This window comes from Podarcis muralis, chromosome 14 (assembly GCF_964188315.1).
Source record: "Podarcis muralis chromosome 14, rPodMur119.hap1.1, whole genome shotgun sequence".
NCBI lineage: Eukaryota > Metazoa > Chordata > Lepidosauria > Squamata > Lacertidae > Podarcis > Podarcis muralis.
Window position 1 is genome coordinate 10,582,547 of NC_135668.1, and position 17,069 is coordinate 10,599,615.

At 42.3% G+C, this 17,069-nt stretch overlaps 1 protein-coding gene across 4 annotated transcripts in view; it reads left to right on the top strand.

Moving 5' to 3' along the window:
* Positions 1–17,069, top strand: part of MYO5A (myosin VA) — a 118,333-nt gene that overhangs the window by 70,478 nt on the left and 30,786 nt on the right. For all 4 annotated transcript variants that reach the window (XM_077918976.1, XM_077918977.1, XM_028706799.2 and 1 more), the window contains exons 17-25: positions 120–206; positions 299–407; positions 2,089–2,300; positions 4,179–4,335; positions 9,185–9,424; positions 10,342–10,590; positions 12,851–12,944; positions 14,067–14,215; positions 14,980–15,093. In XM_077918976.1, the coding sequence (XP_077775102.1) occupies positions 120–206; positions 299–407; positions 2,089–2,300; positions 4,179–4,335; positions 9,185–9,424; positions 10,342–10,590; positions 12,851–12,944; positions 14,067–14,215; positions 14,980–15,093 (1,411 nt within the window). The remainder of the gene's footprint in view (positions 1–119; positions 207–298; positions 408–2,088; positions 2,301–4,178; positions 4,336–9,184; positions 9,425–10,341; positions 10,591–12,850; positions 12,945–14,066; positions 14,216–14,979; positions 15,094–17,069) is intronic.

Below are 17,069 nucleotides of genomic sequence, written 5' to 3' on the forward strand. Positions count from 1 at the left end.
AAACATTACAACACATTAAAGAGAACACACAAGCATTAAGGTAACCGTACAGTTGTAGGAAACACCTGTAGACTGTTATCGAAGTTTCTGCCTCAAATTAGCAATGTTTTCATCTCTAGGTTTGATGAAAAGCGGACCGTGCAACAGCTCAGAGCTTGTGGTGTGCTGGAAACAATTCGAATCAGTGCAGCTGGCTTCCCTTCCAGGTGAGCCTGCTGATGTTGTGATGTTTTGCTTGAATACAATATATACACAGGTAACTTTTTGTTTGCCTAACTCTGCTGCTTCTTGAAACCAGGTGGACCTATCAAGAATTTTTCAGTCGCTATCGTGTGCTGATGAAGCAGAAAGATGTCCTCAGTGACAGGAAGCAGACATGTAAAAATGTCCTGGAGAAACTTATTCTGGTAGTAGACTTTATGGTGCTTGTTGTCTGTAAAGCTTGCTGAGCTTGCAAAATTATTAGGGTGTTGGTTGGCTCTGTTTCATTTAACAGAATAATCATGCTAGTGGCTGAGTGGCGTAGGGCGACAAAATAAGCCTCATATGGCTTTGCAAAGATGACTTCTTCCCTTTGGTTGAGCAAAGATGGCTTCCACTCCTTGTTTGAGGTTTCCCCTACACAGTATCCATATTGGTTTTCCATTTACATCAACACTCATGGCAGCTTTCTTTCTTTAAGATTCTTATAGTCCACTTTTCAGGCTTAATGATACCAGTACACCTATTATTTCTTTTCTTACCTCTTCTCAAATTTGTACATGAGATTATTCTTGAGTCGCCCTCTGGTGGCGGTTCAGGGAAGGAGCAGCTACCAGGAGCGAGATTATGGACAGCCCTCCTGGCTGTTCGGCCTTTGCTCTCACCTTCCCATAGGGCAAGGGAGCTGTCAGATGACCCTGGGATGGCAGTTGAGAACATTGCTCTTTTGGTGAATACCTTCAAGCACTGTAAATAACACAATCCAGGATTTTCCTGGCATATTAAAGTAACCTTTGTGGCTCAGAATAAAGCCACAGTCCATGTATTATTTCCCCTTCAAATCTCACAATGTTTTAATTACTTTACTTTTACATGGCTGGCTACAAGCTAAAAACAACAGGATTTTATATGCTTTTGCTCCTTTCATTTAACCTGATTTTCAGCATGTCCTTTCAAGGTGTATAGCAGGGGAGGCTGCCCCCCAAAAAGGATTTTTCTGGCTCCCAAGGCTCCCCCATTGTCATTTTAATAATAATAATAATAATAATAATAATAATAATAATAATAATAATAATGGTTTTTTTTAAGCATTCCCATGGGTCTCCTGCCTGGATCTCATGATTCCAAAAGGTTCTTGCAGCCCTCCAAGTCCTCTTCCCATTGGCCTTTTTTAAAAAAGAAAAGAAAAGCAAGAAAACAATTTACTGAATTTCATAATTAACAATTAAAACAATGTAAATCAGTGTAGGCTAGTTGATGGGAAAGTCTTTTGGGAGGCAACCTTGAGGATTGTAGTTCTCGCCACACCCACTTTAAACTTTAGCCACTCCCACTTTGACATGTACAGTAAAAAGGTAAAGGACCCATGGACGGTTAAGTCCAGTCAAAGGCGGCTATGGGGTTGCGGCACTCATCATCGGCACTCAGGCCGAGGGAGCTGGCGTTTGTCCACAGACAACTTTCCAGGTCATGTGGCCAGCAGGACTAAACTGCTTCTGGCACAACGGGACACTGTGACAGAAACCAGAGTGCATGGAAACACCATTTACCTTCCCACCGCAGGGATACCTATTTATCTACTTGCATTGGTGTGGTTTTGATTTGCTAGGTTGGCAGGAGCTGGGACAGAGCAACAGGAGCTCACCCCATAGTGTGGATTCGAACCACTGACCTGATTGGCAAGCCCAAGAGGCTCAGTGGTTTAGACCACAGCGCCACCCGCTTCCAGGGGTCAACAAGTCCATTTGTCTCAAAAGATTAGCCACCCCTGATTTAGAGGATGCCTGTTCCCTCTTTACCAATTCTGCTGTCATTGAGTCTTGTTGTTATTATTAATCCTTTGTCACTTTCAGTCTGGCGCTGATTGTACATTTCTTCTGAAAACAGGATAAGGATAAGTACCAGTTTGGGAAGACAAAAATATTTTTCCGGGCTGGTCAGGTAGCTTACTTGGAAAAAATAAGAGCCGATAAACTGAGAGCTGCATGCATCCGCATCCAAAAGACCATCAGAGGATGGTTGTTGCGAAAGAAGTACCTGCGCATGAGGAAGGCAGCCATCACCATTCAGAGATATGTCCGAGGGTACCAGGCAAGATGGTAAGCTGACCCCTGAGAAAAGCCTGGGCTGCTTTAAACAAAAACTCAACTGAACCTTCCGTTTTTCCTGTATAGTGGTACCTTGGTTCTCAAACTTAATCTGTTCCAGAAGTCCGTTCCAAAACTAAAGCGTTCCAAAACTAAGGCGTGCTTTCCTGTAGAAAGTAATGCAAAATGGATTAATCCATTCCACACTTTTAAAAACAACCCCTAAAACAGCGATTTAACATGAATTTTACTATCTAACGAGAACATTGATTCATAAAATAAAAGCAATCAACAATGTACTGCAGTCACATAATCAATCAACCAGTAGCTGAACTGGGTTCCAAACAGTCGCAAAAACAAAATGAAAAGAGCCACAAAAACAAAACCGCAAAATAAATAGCAACAACAGACAGACCTCAGCATAACACTCAAAACGGAAGCATGGCACTCAAAACAGAGCACGTTTGGCTTCCAAAAAAAGTTCGCAAACCGGAACACTTCTAGTTTTGCAGTGTTTGCGTTCCAAGTTTTTTGAGTACCAAGGCGTTGAGAACCAAGGTACCACTGTACTGATCATTATGTTATAGGACCCAACTTGATAAACTTCCTGTTATGCTTTCTGCCTGTGATTGCAAGGGGGGTATATCATGTATCCAACTGTACTATAATAGTGTCTAGTGAGCTACATTTGGCTTGGTGGGTCACAGGTTCACTGAGCATGATGATGTAGATTGTAAAGAACAGATTGTGGAGGATGCGTATCCATGACCACCAGCATGTCAAGTGGGGCCTGAAAGAAAATGTTAAGTGCTACTGTTGAGGATTCCCGTTATTCCATTTCCCTCCTTTGTCAGTCAACATTTCACGCGCGCTGAGTATGCTCAGTCTTTATTGGGCTTGCTCCAGCTCCTGCCCCCAACAGATTACAAGCCTTGGGGTTCCCTCAAGCCTTCTGATGGTGCTGTTTTGGCTAAGGACATCTACACTTGAAGAAACAACCTCATGTATGATGATAGCTATATGCATTATGCAGGTCTCACTTGCCTATCTGCAGCCTTCAGTATAGAGGCAGTATGCCACTGAATACCAGTTGTTGGGGAGCATCAAGGGAGGGGCTGCTGCCTTGAAGCTCTGCTTTTGGGTTTCCCAAAGGCATTTGCTTGGCTAGACTAAATAAGACTATTGGTCTGATCCAGCAAGAATCCTGTTGTTGGAACATAGCTCCTGCTGTTGTTTTAGTAAACGTTGGTGCTGAAGTTTTTAAGATTCCACAACTGCTTTTGTTGGTCAACAGCATCTGCCTTTGTAGAGTAGTTGAACTGAAGGCAGGTTAGAAATATGTAAAATTATGCCGATGTTGACTTTTCCCTGCAAAGTTATTCCCAGTAATTCAGACTGACTGGATGCCTGATGTGAATGCGATGCGAACAATCCAGTTATTTAAAGAAAAATTATTTAAACCTTTTGCTAAGGAACATGTATGCTCATCTTAAATCTTTTAAATGCACCATTGTTTTTGCAAGTTTGGGCATACGAGTGTTGGGCTAATGTAACATGGGAAATGCATATCACTGCAAATTTTCAAAAAGGAGATAGGCCAGCAGTTAATATGTGACTGGTGCTCTTTGAGCCTTGCTTTTACAGCTTAGATGTGCCAATGACAATAATTTGGTGCATTGACTGCAGTCCTAAACTCAGTAATTAGTGACTAAGGTTCCTTGAACTTGGTGGTTTAGCACTGTAATGTAAGTCTGGGGAGAAGTATCTGATTCTATTGGGTTATCCAAAATTTTGCCGTCATTGGGACCTTTGTAATAAAGTGTTAATGTTAAGAGACTACTTTGGAGTTTGTAAATACTGTCTTCTATCCCCTCATTTTTTCTTGGTCAGCCTTGCCACTTTCCTTAGACGAACCAAAGCTGCCACCATTATTCAGAAATTCCAGCGCATGTATGTTGTCCGCAAGCGATACCGTCGCACGCTAGCCGGCACTCTGGTTCTCCAGTCATATTTGCGAGGTTATATTGCTAGGAAGAAGTATCAGCAGGTAAGAGAGTCTGTTACTTGACTTCTTCTTCTTCTTCTTCTTCTTCTTCTTCTTCTTCTTCCTGGAATACAGTGTGTGGCCGTGTTTCTTCTAGGATGCTATAAAACATGAAATTTCACAATGTTATTTTTAGAGGTTCATTTCTCAAGACATGCACCAATTTCACTGCCAAGGTGTAATTTCTAAAAATACAGGAAGCCACTCGTCCTGATCATGTGCTTCAACTGTGAAATACTTAGGTGGAAAACTGTGGATTTGGTATTGTACAGGCAACAACTGTTTTGCATGTGTTCAATATGTGTGTGACCGTGTGTGCGTGCATCGCCGCAACCTAGAAGTGGCCAGAATAGGGAGCAGGGCTTATGTGCGTTCCACTAACGTGCATTGGGGGCAGGAACGTAACCCCCCCACAAAAAGTTGTTGCCTGCATTTCAACCCTGTATGCCTGTATTTTCCACATGCTAAAATTATGGGAAGGGTTTGGGGCAAAGATACCTGCTTGTGTGATTGCTTACAGGTAGTTGTGATAAATGGCTGGAGCTCCATTATCTGCTAGAACTTCTTGAGTCCTTGGCATGGAAAGACCTATTCTTGGTGCACAAGCTGGACCCTTGAAATGATTGGAAAAACCAGAGCATACAATAATTCCATTTGTAGCTCTGCTCTCACATGACACTTGAAAGTAGGAATAATATTATATACCAGTAACTGGAGTCATACCTTTAAACTTGTCAAATGTAAAGTAATTTGCTTTAAGTTAAAGTTTTGATTTACAGTCTGCCGGTTCTTCATACTTTAGCTATCATTAAACAAATATGGGATCTTGATTTCAATAACTGGACACTTTTCGAAACTTCCTCGAACATGCTTTCTTTATATAAAAGAAGTTTCAAAGTGACTTCCGGTAAAAGAATTGCAATTCATATGGGAAAAATTACACAAGAAAATTAAAAACACAGAAGCTAATAAAGCACTAAAGGGATCTTATGCTACTTTTCAAAACAGCAGTAATTATTTTGAGAAGCATTGTATTTTAATAAGTTTAAAAAATACATTCCTTCTAGCGCAAAAATTAAACCACATCACCAGCTCAGCTGCTTTCTGGCTATGGAATTAAGGATGCTTCATCCATTATGTGTCATTTATAAGTTTTAATGTGGTGGTTCATTACTGGTTTTGTTTTGGAACATCTGTTTTTGTTAGGCTGTTGCATTTCCTTTGTGGTTATTGTAGTTACCACAGAGCTAGTCAGAACTAACTGTTGGAGGTAATCAATGAAAATTGCACAGTAATTGTACTGCAACAGAAACATCAGTGCATGACGATAGCTATTACAGTTCAGTGTGGTATGATCTGAAGTTGCAGTTAGTCCCAAGAGACATCAGTAGTGTTCAAATGGGTCATCAAAGTGATAAGGAAGAGATGAGTCTTTAGGCTCTGCCTGTACCAAAGGTCTTTGTAACATTTCTCATCTGTGGTGTTTTTGCATTTACTCTCCAAATGCACAAGTAGCAGCATAGAAATTATTGTGAGTAAATGCCTATTACAGGGAACTTAGTAGCTATTTACCTGCTTACTTTCCAGCAACAAAACTGGGACGTGAATTCCATCTGATCATTATAAGAACTATTGCTTAAACTTCAAGAATTGGTGCATAACGTTGCTTTTTCCCTTTCCCCTCCATGTCCACATTTCCATTTGTGTCGTGTATTTTGTAAACCTGTGGGCAGGTGGTTTTCGTTGGTTGTATGTAAGCCACTCTGGGAGCCTTTTTGGAGTACAAATGTTCTAAATAAAGCAAATCCCTAATCAGCTGCACTAAAGGTGATGAAAGATGACTTGAGATATATTCTAGGGGGGCAAAATAGTGCAGACTTTCTAAGAATGTGGCTGAAGACTGGCAGGCAGGCAGTCTTCAGATGATGAGGAGAAGTGCCTTTTGTAAGGCCTGATTCTGCTGTGTGACTAAAAGAATATTTTCAGTTAGGAGGTGAGTGTTGTAATTGGAATGAGCCTTGTAGCAATTATAGTTTCTTCATCCTCTGAAGAATCTATTACATTCCAAATTATCCTAAATGATACCTTTAAACATCCTTTGAGAAATACTAGCCAAACAAGCAATGAGTGTTTGGTGTCCCAACTTGATGGTTGTGGTGGGGTTCCGTTATTTTATTGTTTATATCTGCCTCTTCCTTTAAGGAGTTCAAGGCAAGGTCCGTTGGGGTTTTTTCATAGTCAATTGAGAGGTCTGGGCTAAGGGCATTTGATGAGTTTTTAGGCTGAGCAGGTCTTTGAATTCAGATCTTTCTGGGGGAGGAGAGGGGAGAAAATCCTGTTGAATTGCAGGAGCCCTTGCGCTGGCTTCTGCTAGCATGCTGCGTTAGCAGAATCCGGCCCTTTGTCTCCTCCTCCTTGATGGGCCAGCTTTTGACACCATTTGACTTCTTTATCCACCCAGCTGTCAATCTTGGCCGGCAGGGGTGGGGATACTGCACAAAGCATGCTTGAACTCTTCCTGCTTTAGGTGCATCTCTATGTGCCCCACACCTGATCCCACATGTGACGTTGCATTTGGGGCTGGTAGGTGTGGTTTCATGAACGCAGTATTGCGAGCTAGTGGGAGACCGGGCAGGGCAGGTTTGGCACATAGGCCATAGGTTTGCCACCCCTGCTCTAATCAGAGCCCAATATCCTGTCCTCTATGCCTCATTTTGGGGACACTGGTGGTGCTGTGGGTTAAACCACAGAGCCTAGGACTTGCTGATCAGAAGGTTGGCAGTTCGAATCCCCACGACAGGGTGAGCTCCCGTTGCTCCGTCCCAGCTCCTGCCAACCTAGCAGTTTGAAAGCACGTCAAAGTGCAAGTAGATAAATAGGTACCGCTCTGGTGGGAAGGTAAATGGCGTTTCCGTGCGCTGCTCTGGTTTGCCAGAAGCGGCTTAGTCATGCTGGCCGCATGACCTGAAAGCTGTACGCCGGCTCCCTCGGCCAATAAAGCGAGATAAGCGCCGCAACCCCAGAGTCGGTCACGACTGAACCTAATGGTCAGGGTTCCCTTTACCTTTACTATGCCTCATTTACATTTGATTTTCACTTCATTCATATTATTTAAAAATCTGTTACACCCTGATTGATTGATTGATTGATTGATTTCTGAACCAAAGCCTTCCTCTTTTTTCTTAATCTTTTGAAATGGACATCACCTAAGGATTACCTAAGGGCACCTAAGGACACCCCAAGTATGAGAATTGTTACGGAGAAGCAATTTCAGTTGTTTTCTGTGCTTCAAATGGCTGCAGCCTTCTGGAACAGTGTCCTCTGCAACTGTAACTCTGTATATGTGGTTCTGTTAATATATCAGACCTGATCCAGATGTGTTGGCACATGGTGTCCTGTGACACGTCAGTTGTGTTCCTGTAGTTAAAGATAGTTCCATTAACAAAACTACTTTGTCTGGGGAAGCAATTGCAACAGGTGTCAGTAGCCATTATAAAACTGGTATGTTTAGTGGTCACATGACTGTAATAAGGTGTCTGAAGGAGTTGAATCATCTGCTTCACATATTTTCGGGAGGTTCCTGGAAGAGATGCTGTTGTGATGTCTGTGAGTTTTACAGGAAGCTCCATTGGCTCCAGGTTTACATGTACTATATTGTAAACCACTTGGTGTCCTTAGTAAAATTTATAATATTTTGACCATCTTTGGATGTACTTGGTTCACTTGTCCTACCAGATGTGGATCTGCTATATCTCCTGAATCAAGGTATTTCTAGGACAATTTAAAAGCAGTGGATGTAGCTGAAATGTCACTGATAGTGTGTCATGTGTCATGGTATTGGTTAGTTACATGAAATGATATTAAAATGACTCGAGAGTTTAACCATTTTCTGTATTTTTAATCAATATACTGTTTTTAAGAACATCTGTCTTTCTACATCTTTGTAAATTCCATATCATTATGGATAATTATTTCACTGTTTTTTTGCATCCTTCCTCAACTTGATACCTTCCAGATGTGTTGGATTTCAACTTCTGTTGTGTGAATTGTAGTCCAAAACATCTGGAGAGCTCCAAGTTGGGGAAGACTGTTTTATCGAAGAAATACAGAAATCCAAATTGACAAATTCGCCAGTTGAACCTATCAGTGTTTTGGTATAAACCAGTTTAGTCTGAGTTCTTTATGACATGTGTAGGTTTCCCCCTCTATGACACATGGTGTAATTTACTAGTGTGGTTCGAAACAACGTAAGGAGTTAATCAAGAATTTGCAAACTGTTCATTGTGCATCAACAAAAGAACATTAGATTGTGGTTCAAGAACTCTTAAACTGAAATAATCGCCAAAAGCGATTAATGTATTATGATGGTTATAAGCCTTGGGGCTCTGCTGTGGGAAGTGCCTGGCATTGCCCAAAGGAAGAGTATTGAAATGCTCCACCTCCAAATGAAATTTGTGTGAGAGTGCACTGGGAGAAGGGAATATTGTGGAGCAGTTTCACACGATTTACTTAACCCTAGTCTGTGGAGCAGTTAATATTATCCAGAGTTTAAAAAATCCAGATCCTTTTGATGACCCATGGTGTGGCATACATTTTGTGTGTGTGTGTGTGTGTGTGTGTGTGTGTGGGCACATATTTGTAACATCACTTAAGGAATCTGCACTGTAGACTGCTGGAACATAGTCAGCTTTCCATGTACCAAACAGGCAGTAGTATATTACTTACTTTATTTCTTGGCTTTAATTATCTTTGTTTTTAAGTTTAAGTTTACTAGCCACAGTTCATGGTATCAGTTAATTATCCCTGATGACAGTACAAGGCCCCTCATTGTGTGTGTGTTTTTAATATGCAGATGCTTCGTGGGCACAAGGCCACCATTATACAGAAACATGTGCGTGGTTGGCTGGCTCGCCTGCGGTACCACAGATCTTTGGAGGCAATTGTCTATCTCCAGTGCTGCTTCCGGCGCATGATGGCTAAGAGAGAGCTGAAGAAGCTGAAGATAGAGGCGCGCTCTGTGGAACACTACAAGAAACTCAACGTTGGCATGGAGAACAAGATCATGCAGCTGCAACGTAGAATTGATGAGCAGGTAAAGTGACATGTCTGTGGGTTGGGTGGCTAGAAGCTTACGTCATCTGCATTTTGAAATAAGGGCTATTTGGAGTACTATATAAGCTGCTTTTGGATGCTCTTGTAGAAAGGCAGAGTATCCTCATGAACTGACAACTGAGTTGAACTCCTTCATTCTAGCAGAAGAATGAGGAACTTGGAGCCCTCCAGATGACGTTGGACTCCACCTCCCATCATTATTGGCCATTAGCCATGCTGACTGGGGCTGATGGGAGTTGTAGTCCAACATCACCTGAAGGGCCACAGGTTGTTCATCCCAGCTTTAGCAAGTAAGAGTGCAATCAGATGCAGATTTCGCAAGTGATATCTAACTAGCTTGCACCACAAAAACAACATGTAAGGTGCAAAAACATACCCACTATAAAATTTGCACTACCTGAAACATCATGCAGATTGAAATGTGGTCATCCTTCAAAATTCGCATTATTTTGCAATGCAGTTCTCCAACCAGTTAATATGTACCAAAAAAAACCATATTCTAGGAAAAGTTTGCACAAAATTGCATTACATTAGGGGAAATTGCTTGCAAAAATGAACATATCTGGCACAATTGCATATAATAATTTGTACATTAGAACCTTGTAGTAAAATGCTGATGAAATTGCACAAGGGCTTTTTTGGGGGGGGAAAAAGAATTTGTAAACTGACGTGAAAATGAGAATTTAAGATTGAAAAATGAAAAGCTGAGGGAAACAGACAATAACTAATTTGTCTGTCCCTACTTATAACAGACATTTTCATTGTGTGAAGTTGTGCACATTCTGTGGATAGCTGAGAAATGATGATAAATAACACATCTTTTCCTAGCATGAAAGCTTAATGTTAAACTGAAATGCATTGCAAACATTGATCTCTATCATTTTTTGCTTTACGCAGTCCAAAGACTCCAAATCCCTAATTGAGAAACTAAGTACTCTGGAAGCAGCATACACGTCTGAGACAGAGAAGCTAAAGAATGATGTAGAACGACTTAAAATGAGCGAAGAAGAGGCCAAGAATGCCACCAACCGTGTCCTTAGCCTTCAAGAGGAGATTAGCAAGCTTAGAAAGGAACTGCACCAAACACAGACTGAGAAGAAGACGATTGAGGAACAAGCAGAAATATACAAACAAGAAACAGACCAGGTGAGTACGTCTTGCTTTGCAGCACAGAACTTTAGGAACGACCTGAAGGCGCATTTGTGCATAATCATAAGCCCAGACATATGTGGGATACCTAGGGCTGCATCCTTTATTGATGCTGCACGATAAGTTGGACTTGGACTCCCTGAGATGTAAATGGAGTCAGGCTGGAAGTGGCTAGATGCCTAGTGTCCCCATGTCCTCCTCATTTCCTCGTAAGGTGCAGGAGCAACCAGAGAGAGAGAGAGAGAGAGAGAGAGGAGGTGCAGAGGACACAGAAGTCAGGGACAGAGAGGACAGGAGCAGAGACTCAGACACAGGGAGAGCAGAAGTGAAGGGAGAGTCAGAGCCAGAATGGATGAAAGCCCAGGATGGGAGCTGAAGGCAGAATCTGAGAAGTCTCCTTCTGGACACATCATGGTGGAGAGCCAGAGATGGATCAGAAAGCTGCTGCAATGTAAGCTGGAGACAGGGTGGCCCTATTGCATTGGAGAAGGTGAGGGGAAACGCAGCCTAAAACCCAAAAGGGAAAGCAGATGAGAAACAGAACTCTTAATCTGCGGTGATGAGCTGGGCGTTTTGTTTCTGTAAAAAAGGAGAAAAATGGAACCAAACTCCATCTCTATGCTGCAAGGGGGCTTTGAGTGTTTAGATAACTGCCAGTTATGTTTAAGATTCATCTTATAGAAATCATTGGTGATAGACACCCTCTTAGAAAAGGTAAGAAATGTGTGTTGTGTGGGCCAGATGTGCCCTTTACTGAGGAGATCACCTTAGTTGCACCTAGATTGGATTATTGCAATATGCTGTAAATGGGGATACAGAGGAAGCGTCAAGAGAGCCAGTGTGGTGTAGTTGTTAAGAGCAGTAGTCTCGTAATCTGGGGAACCGGGTTCACTTCCCCGCTCCTCCACATGAATCTGCTGGGTGACCTTGGGCCAGTCACACTTCTCTGAAGTCTCTCAGCCTCACTCACCTCACAGAGTGTTTGTTGTGGGGGAGGAAGGGAAAGGAGAATGTTAGCCGCTTTGAGACTCCAAACTCTTCTTCTTCTTCTGTGGAACCTTCAGTTGGCATGGAATGTTAATGGGCCCTTGGCATGGGACTGTTTTGCACATATTCTGCATTGCCTGTGCTGCTTTTCAGTTTGTTTCTGGACACAATTCAAATAGTTGGTGATTACTTGAATGGCTTAGGTCCAGCATACCTAAAGGACAGACACCTCTTATACCGGCCTGCCTCCCTGCTGCCTAAGATCTGATGGAGAGGCCCTTTTCTGTGTCTCACTTCAGCTGGAAGCATGGTTGGCAGAGGCTAGTGAGAGGGCCTTCTCTGTGGTGGTGCCCTGGTTGTGGATTTCCCCCTCCCCCCTTCCAAGATTCAGGTGGTCTCCTCTTTGGCTGTTTTCTACCAACTAGACCTTTCCATTTCCCTTGCCAGCTAGATAAATGTATTACTCCTGACCCTGTTGTAATTTAACTGATGCTGTAACTTTATTGTGAGATTGTAATTTTAATTGACTTTACCTTCCTCGATTGACATGGAGGCATAAAAAAGCTGGCTAGCATTTCCCCCACTTATAAATAAGATATTAATTTATCCTTTCAGTGTAAATGCTCCTTTACAGAGCACACGAAGAGAGGTCCAGGCTGAAAAAGCATTTCAGCCTATACTTAGGAAGAGAAGGGAAGTAGAGACTCTGGTAAGCAGAGAGAGAATGAGCTCAGTTCAGTTTTGCATGGTTATTGATTTTTCTCGGGAGTAGAGGTTGGTTGATTAGGGCGAATGGCACCCTGCTTCACCAACTTCAGTCTGCCTTCAGTCAGGCCCCACCTGCCAGCCTTCTTCTTTACTCCCAATCCACTGCTTATCAGCTTCCTCCTTAGTCTCAGTTTTGCCCTTGTAGAACTCAGTGAGGATAGGAACAAAACTTGGAATTATTTGATTTTGCCTGTCATTGGCTCAGGCTCCACCTATGTTTGGCCTCTCAGCCTTCCACCCCATCAGTTCCAATGGGCACAGCCAACACTGTTTCAGTGTTATGCAGAGCATGATTTCCAATCAGACTTGATGAAAATGCTGTATATAGACAAGGCTGTGATAGCAGTAGATGTATCATCCATGCAGATTGACTGATTAGCTTTGTCTAGAATTGCCCAGGAAAAATAGTTTAATTTGTTACTCAAACAGTGTACTTGTTAAGATGGATTTTTTTCTGTTTCAGCTGCAAACCTTTCCCAATACTATTTTTTTCTTTTTTTAGTTGGTACTGGAATTAAAAGAGCAAAACACACTGCTTAAAACAGAAAAGGACGAGCTGAACCGTCGGATCCAGGACCAGGCCAAAGAGATAACAGGTAACCTTGGTTCAGAAGTTTGGTTTGGTTGATGGTTTTTGCATGCACACACACACACTCCCTTCTTCTCTCCCTTTTCTCTCCTCTGCTTTTTTATCAATTAAGCAAAACTCTGTAACATGATGGGCCCTCCACTTTGAATCACTGACCCCAAGGAACTCAGTATCATCACTCCCGGGAGAAAGCAAAGAGTGAAATGGGCTGTGTAAGCATCAAATTATCACCATGCAGAAAGGCTGTCTCTCTCTTTCCCCCATCCATTATTTGAGAGTAGGATATTGCACTGGTTCAGGGCTAGAGGCAATATCACATGGAGGATAAAATGTGCATAAGTGAGTCCTGAACCAGCCTTTCTGCCACATTTGCATAGCATTGAATATTGAGATTAGAATTTCTTTTTTTAAGAGAGCAGTTAAATGGTCTCTGAGCCTCAGATATTGAACTGTAGTGACGCTAAAGAAGTTGCTTAAATCTTACCGAGGAATTGACCATTCCACAGATGGATGCATTAGCTGCTAATGTGGTTCAAGGACAGGAGCTTTGTAGCCATACTGTTTCAAATCTTGGAGCTGGCCATAATTCCTTACTGAGGCTGCAATCCTACACCCACTTACCTGGGAGAAAACCCCAGTGTTCAGTAGGATTTCTGAATACTGAATACTGGTTTGATCCAGTATCATGTAACCTCCTTGCAAACAAATTGGAATGAATGCTCTTTAAATGTCTAACATTGTTTAATTTCCCTGCAAACAAATCAGGATGAATTCTCAATAACAGGTCTTCTGGAAGCAACCATAGTCTCTAGATACTAAAATGCATGGTTTCTTGCTGTACAAATGTAATACAGTCGTACCTTGGTTCTCAAACAGAATGCGTTACGGGAGTCCGTTCGAATCTCAGATCCGTTTGAAAACCAAGGCACAGCTTCCGATTGGCTGCAGGACGCTCCTGCAGCCAATCGGAAGCCGCAGCAGACGTTCGGCTTCCTAAAATTGTTCGAAAACCAGAACACTCTCTTCTGGGTTTCGATCGTTCGGGAGCCGATTTCTTTGGGAGTCAAGGTGTTTGAGATCCAAAGTACGACTGTATATGTAAATTTGCATTTCATACTTTGTTTTACAGAGGTCATGGAGAAAAGGTTCACGGAGGAGACAAAGCAGCTAGACTTGGATTTGAACAATGAAAGGCAGAGATATCAGAATCTGCTTCAGGAGTTCAGCCGGTTAGAGGAGCGATATGATGACCTCAAGGATGAGATGAAGGTTATGGTGGTGAGTGGCTTAAAGGACCTGGAAAAGATTTCATTTGAAAAAGTTTCTAGGCTGAACAAGATCTTCCCTAGCAGACATGGGTCTGGAAACACAGATTGCGTCTGCACAGCTGAAAAGTAGGGGAGGGGGGACGGACGGACGCAATTTGGAGTAGAAAGGTAGGAGATGCAGAGGCATTGCTTAATCCTTTACCAGCCCTAAACGACCCTTAAAGCCCTAAATGGCCTTGGTCCTATATGCCTGAAGGAGTGTCTCCACCCCCACCGTCCAGCCTGGACACTGAGGTCCAGAGCTGAGGGCCTTCTGGCGATTCCCTTCCTGTGAGAAGTGAGGTTACAGGGAACCAGGCAGAGGGCCTTCTCGGTAGTGGTGCTTGCCTTGTGGAACGCCCTCCCAGCAGATGTCAAGCCAATAAGCAACTATTTTACTTTTAAAAGACAACTTCCCTGTTTAGGGAAGTTTTTAATGTTTGATGCTGTATTGTTTTTAATATTCGGTCGGAAGCTTCCCAGAGTGGGACTCAGCCAGATGGGTGGGGTATAAATTTTATTATTATTATTATTATTATTATTATTATTATTATTATTATTAATTATACCACCCTGCTACTTTCTTAGTCCCTCTGTTTCATTTGTCTTCGCATGACTGAGGCAAATCAGTCCCTGACTTCTACAAAGCACATGCGTGAGATCTCTGGGGTTTGGAAGTGCAAAAGACAAACACTAGAGCTATCATATTTTCCTGCTCCCTTTTCTTCCCCCCAGAGCATCTCCAAGCCTGGACACAAGAGAACAGATTCCACGCATAGTAGCAATGAATCAGAATACACCTATAGCTCTGAGATCACTGAGGCAGAAGAATTTTCAATGAGAACAGAGGTAAGATCAAAGAATACAAAAGAATCAGAGTCTGCTTATAGCTTTGAGACCACCATGGATTTCCCCCACTTCAAATTGTAAATTGCTACTGCAATATCAGTTTTTCACTATGCTGTTCTTATAGGAAGGGTATGCTATTTCTGTGGACTCGAGTGAATTTCTTTGAAATTGCATATCTTGTTCCATGATAAACTGTGTGCACATGTACTATGTTTGACACACAACTGATAGCCAGGGTTTAACGATTACATCCTTACAATCTATTGCAACATGCATATATATAGCAGGGATAGTCCTGTAGATGCTGTGGAACTACAACTCCCATCAGCCCTAGCTAGCATGACCAGTAGTCAGGGGTGGTGGAAGTTGTAGTCCAACACCACCCAAAGGGTGCCATATTGGCAACCCCTAATATACAGTTACCCATAACTGCTTGGCATGAGTAGCCTTTTGCTAGTCAGAATTAGAAGATGGGGTAGGAAGGAAAACTTGCAGCTACAGGTAGTCAACAGCTATCAACCACATGCAAGTCCAACAATGTCATGCTTATAACTTCAAACATGCGGAACTCCAGGGTTCCTAGGAACATTTTATGAAAATCACTTCTGTAAGGAACTGCTACTTCAGGATTCTTTTATACTGGTATCAGGAAACTTGTGTTTTATGGACATAGGATTTCTGAAAATTCTGGTGGGTCTGAACTCCACCTGCTATCCCAAATTTACCACTCTGAGAATTCAAGAAATGAATAAGCCAACAAAGCAGGCAACAGAGCATTGCAACTTGAACCAATTAGGGGTTTAAAGCTTTGCAAAGCATTGAACTAGCATGTTGTTCGGGCATTATGTTCAGATAGGTGTCTTGACATCACAATATGGGTGAGCCCTTGAAATTTACTGGGATCAAATATTGTAACTTGTAAGGTAGCTTTCCAATTTAGATGAATTGTCATCTTGGTGATAGGGAGGGAGAGAGAGAACTGTTTTTGAAGGGCACATTTTTAATGGCAGCTTGCTCTGCATTTTAAGTACTAGAAGGTTTGGGATATTTCCAGAATGATTACTCAGCTATGTTACTGCCTTAGGAAATGAGTATCAGTTATGAATAATTCAAATGTTGTTGCAGCTGCTTGATAATGGTTATATAGCACTAAATGAAAAATATTGGATGCTTATGGATGCATTATATGTTTTATGGTGGTGGAATTCATAAGCTGTTTTGTCTTATTTATTATTTGCTGCATATGGGTTTTAAAACGAGAAAAGGGAACCAAATACTTGCTTCGTAGAAGCACAAACTTGCTACGTTGGTTCTGGAAGGAGGTGCTCCTCCAGCCATTTATTGGGATAAGATTTTGCTTTCTGCTTGGCATAAGCCCCTATTGTCCCCTCTCTTCCTAAAGAAGCACTAGCTGGCTAGATAACCACCTGACAAGAGACACAGGAAGATTTTCTTTCCTTTCCCTCTAATCATGGTGCTCGAGAACACAATCACTTGAAAGTGGGCAAAGTTTTTAAGGCAATTAATTGGTCCAGGACGCGTCTTGCCTACTTTGTCAGCTTAGGTACTAGGTATGGTCCAGACAACAAGCACTCTCACAACTCAACAGAACTCCCTTCCATCCAATAGGCAGCTTTGTGATTGGTGTTATTGTGTCAACCTATTCTCATACATCTGGGGGAAACTGATACAAAGGCGCTGCGAAGAACCTGTTGTGTCTTTGAAATGCAAGCTGCCCTCCCTACTTCCATGCTGTTCTTCTGTTTGGGTTAGTGGTGGTGACTGAGAACACCCACTAGGAAAGAGGGCAGCTGAGTTTTTCACTCCTCTCTTATGAGTGCTCTGTGCACAGCTTCAGAGTAACAACAAATAACTTCTCAGCCATCCCCATCTCATCCTGTTGAACTATATAGCTAGGGCTCTAGTCAGTACATAGAAAGATGCCTGGTATTGTTGACTTCCTCAACTTGGTGCTC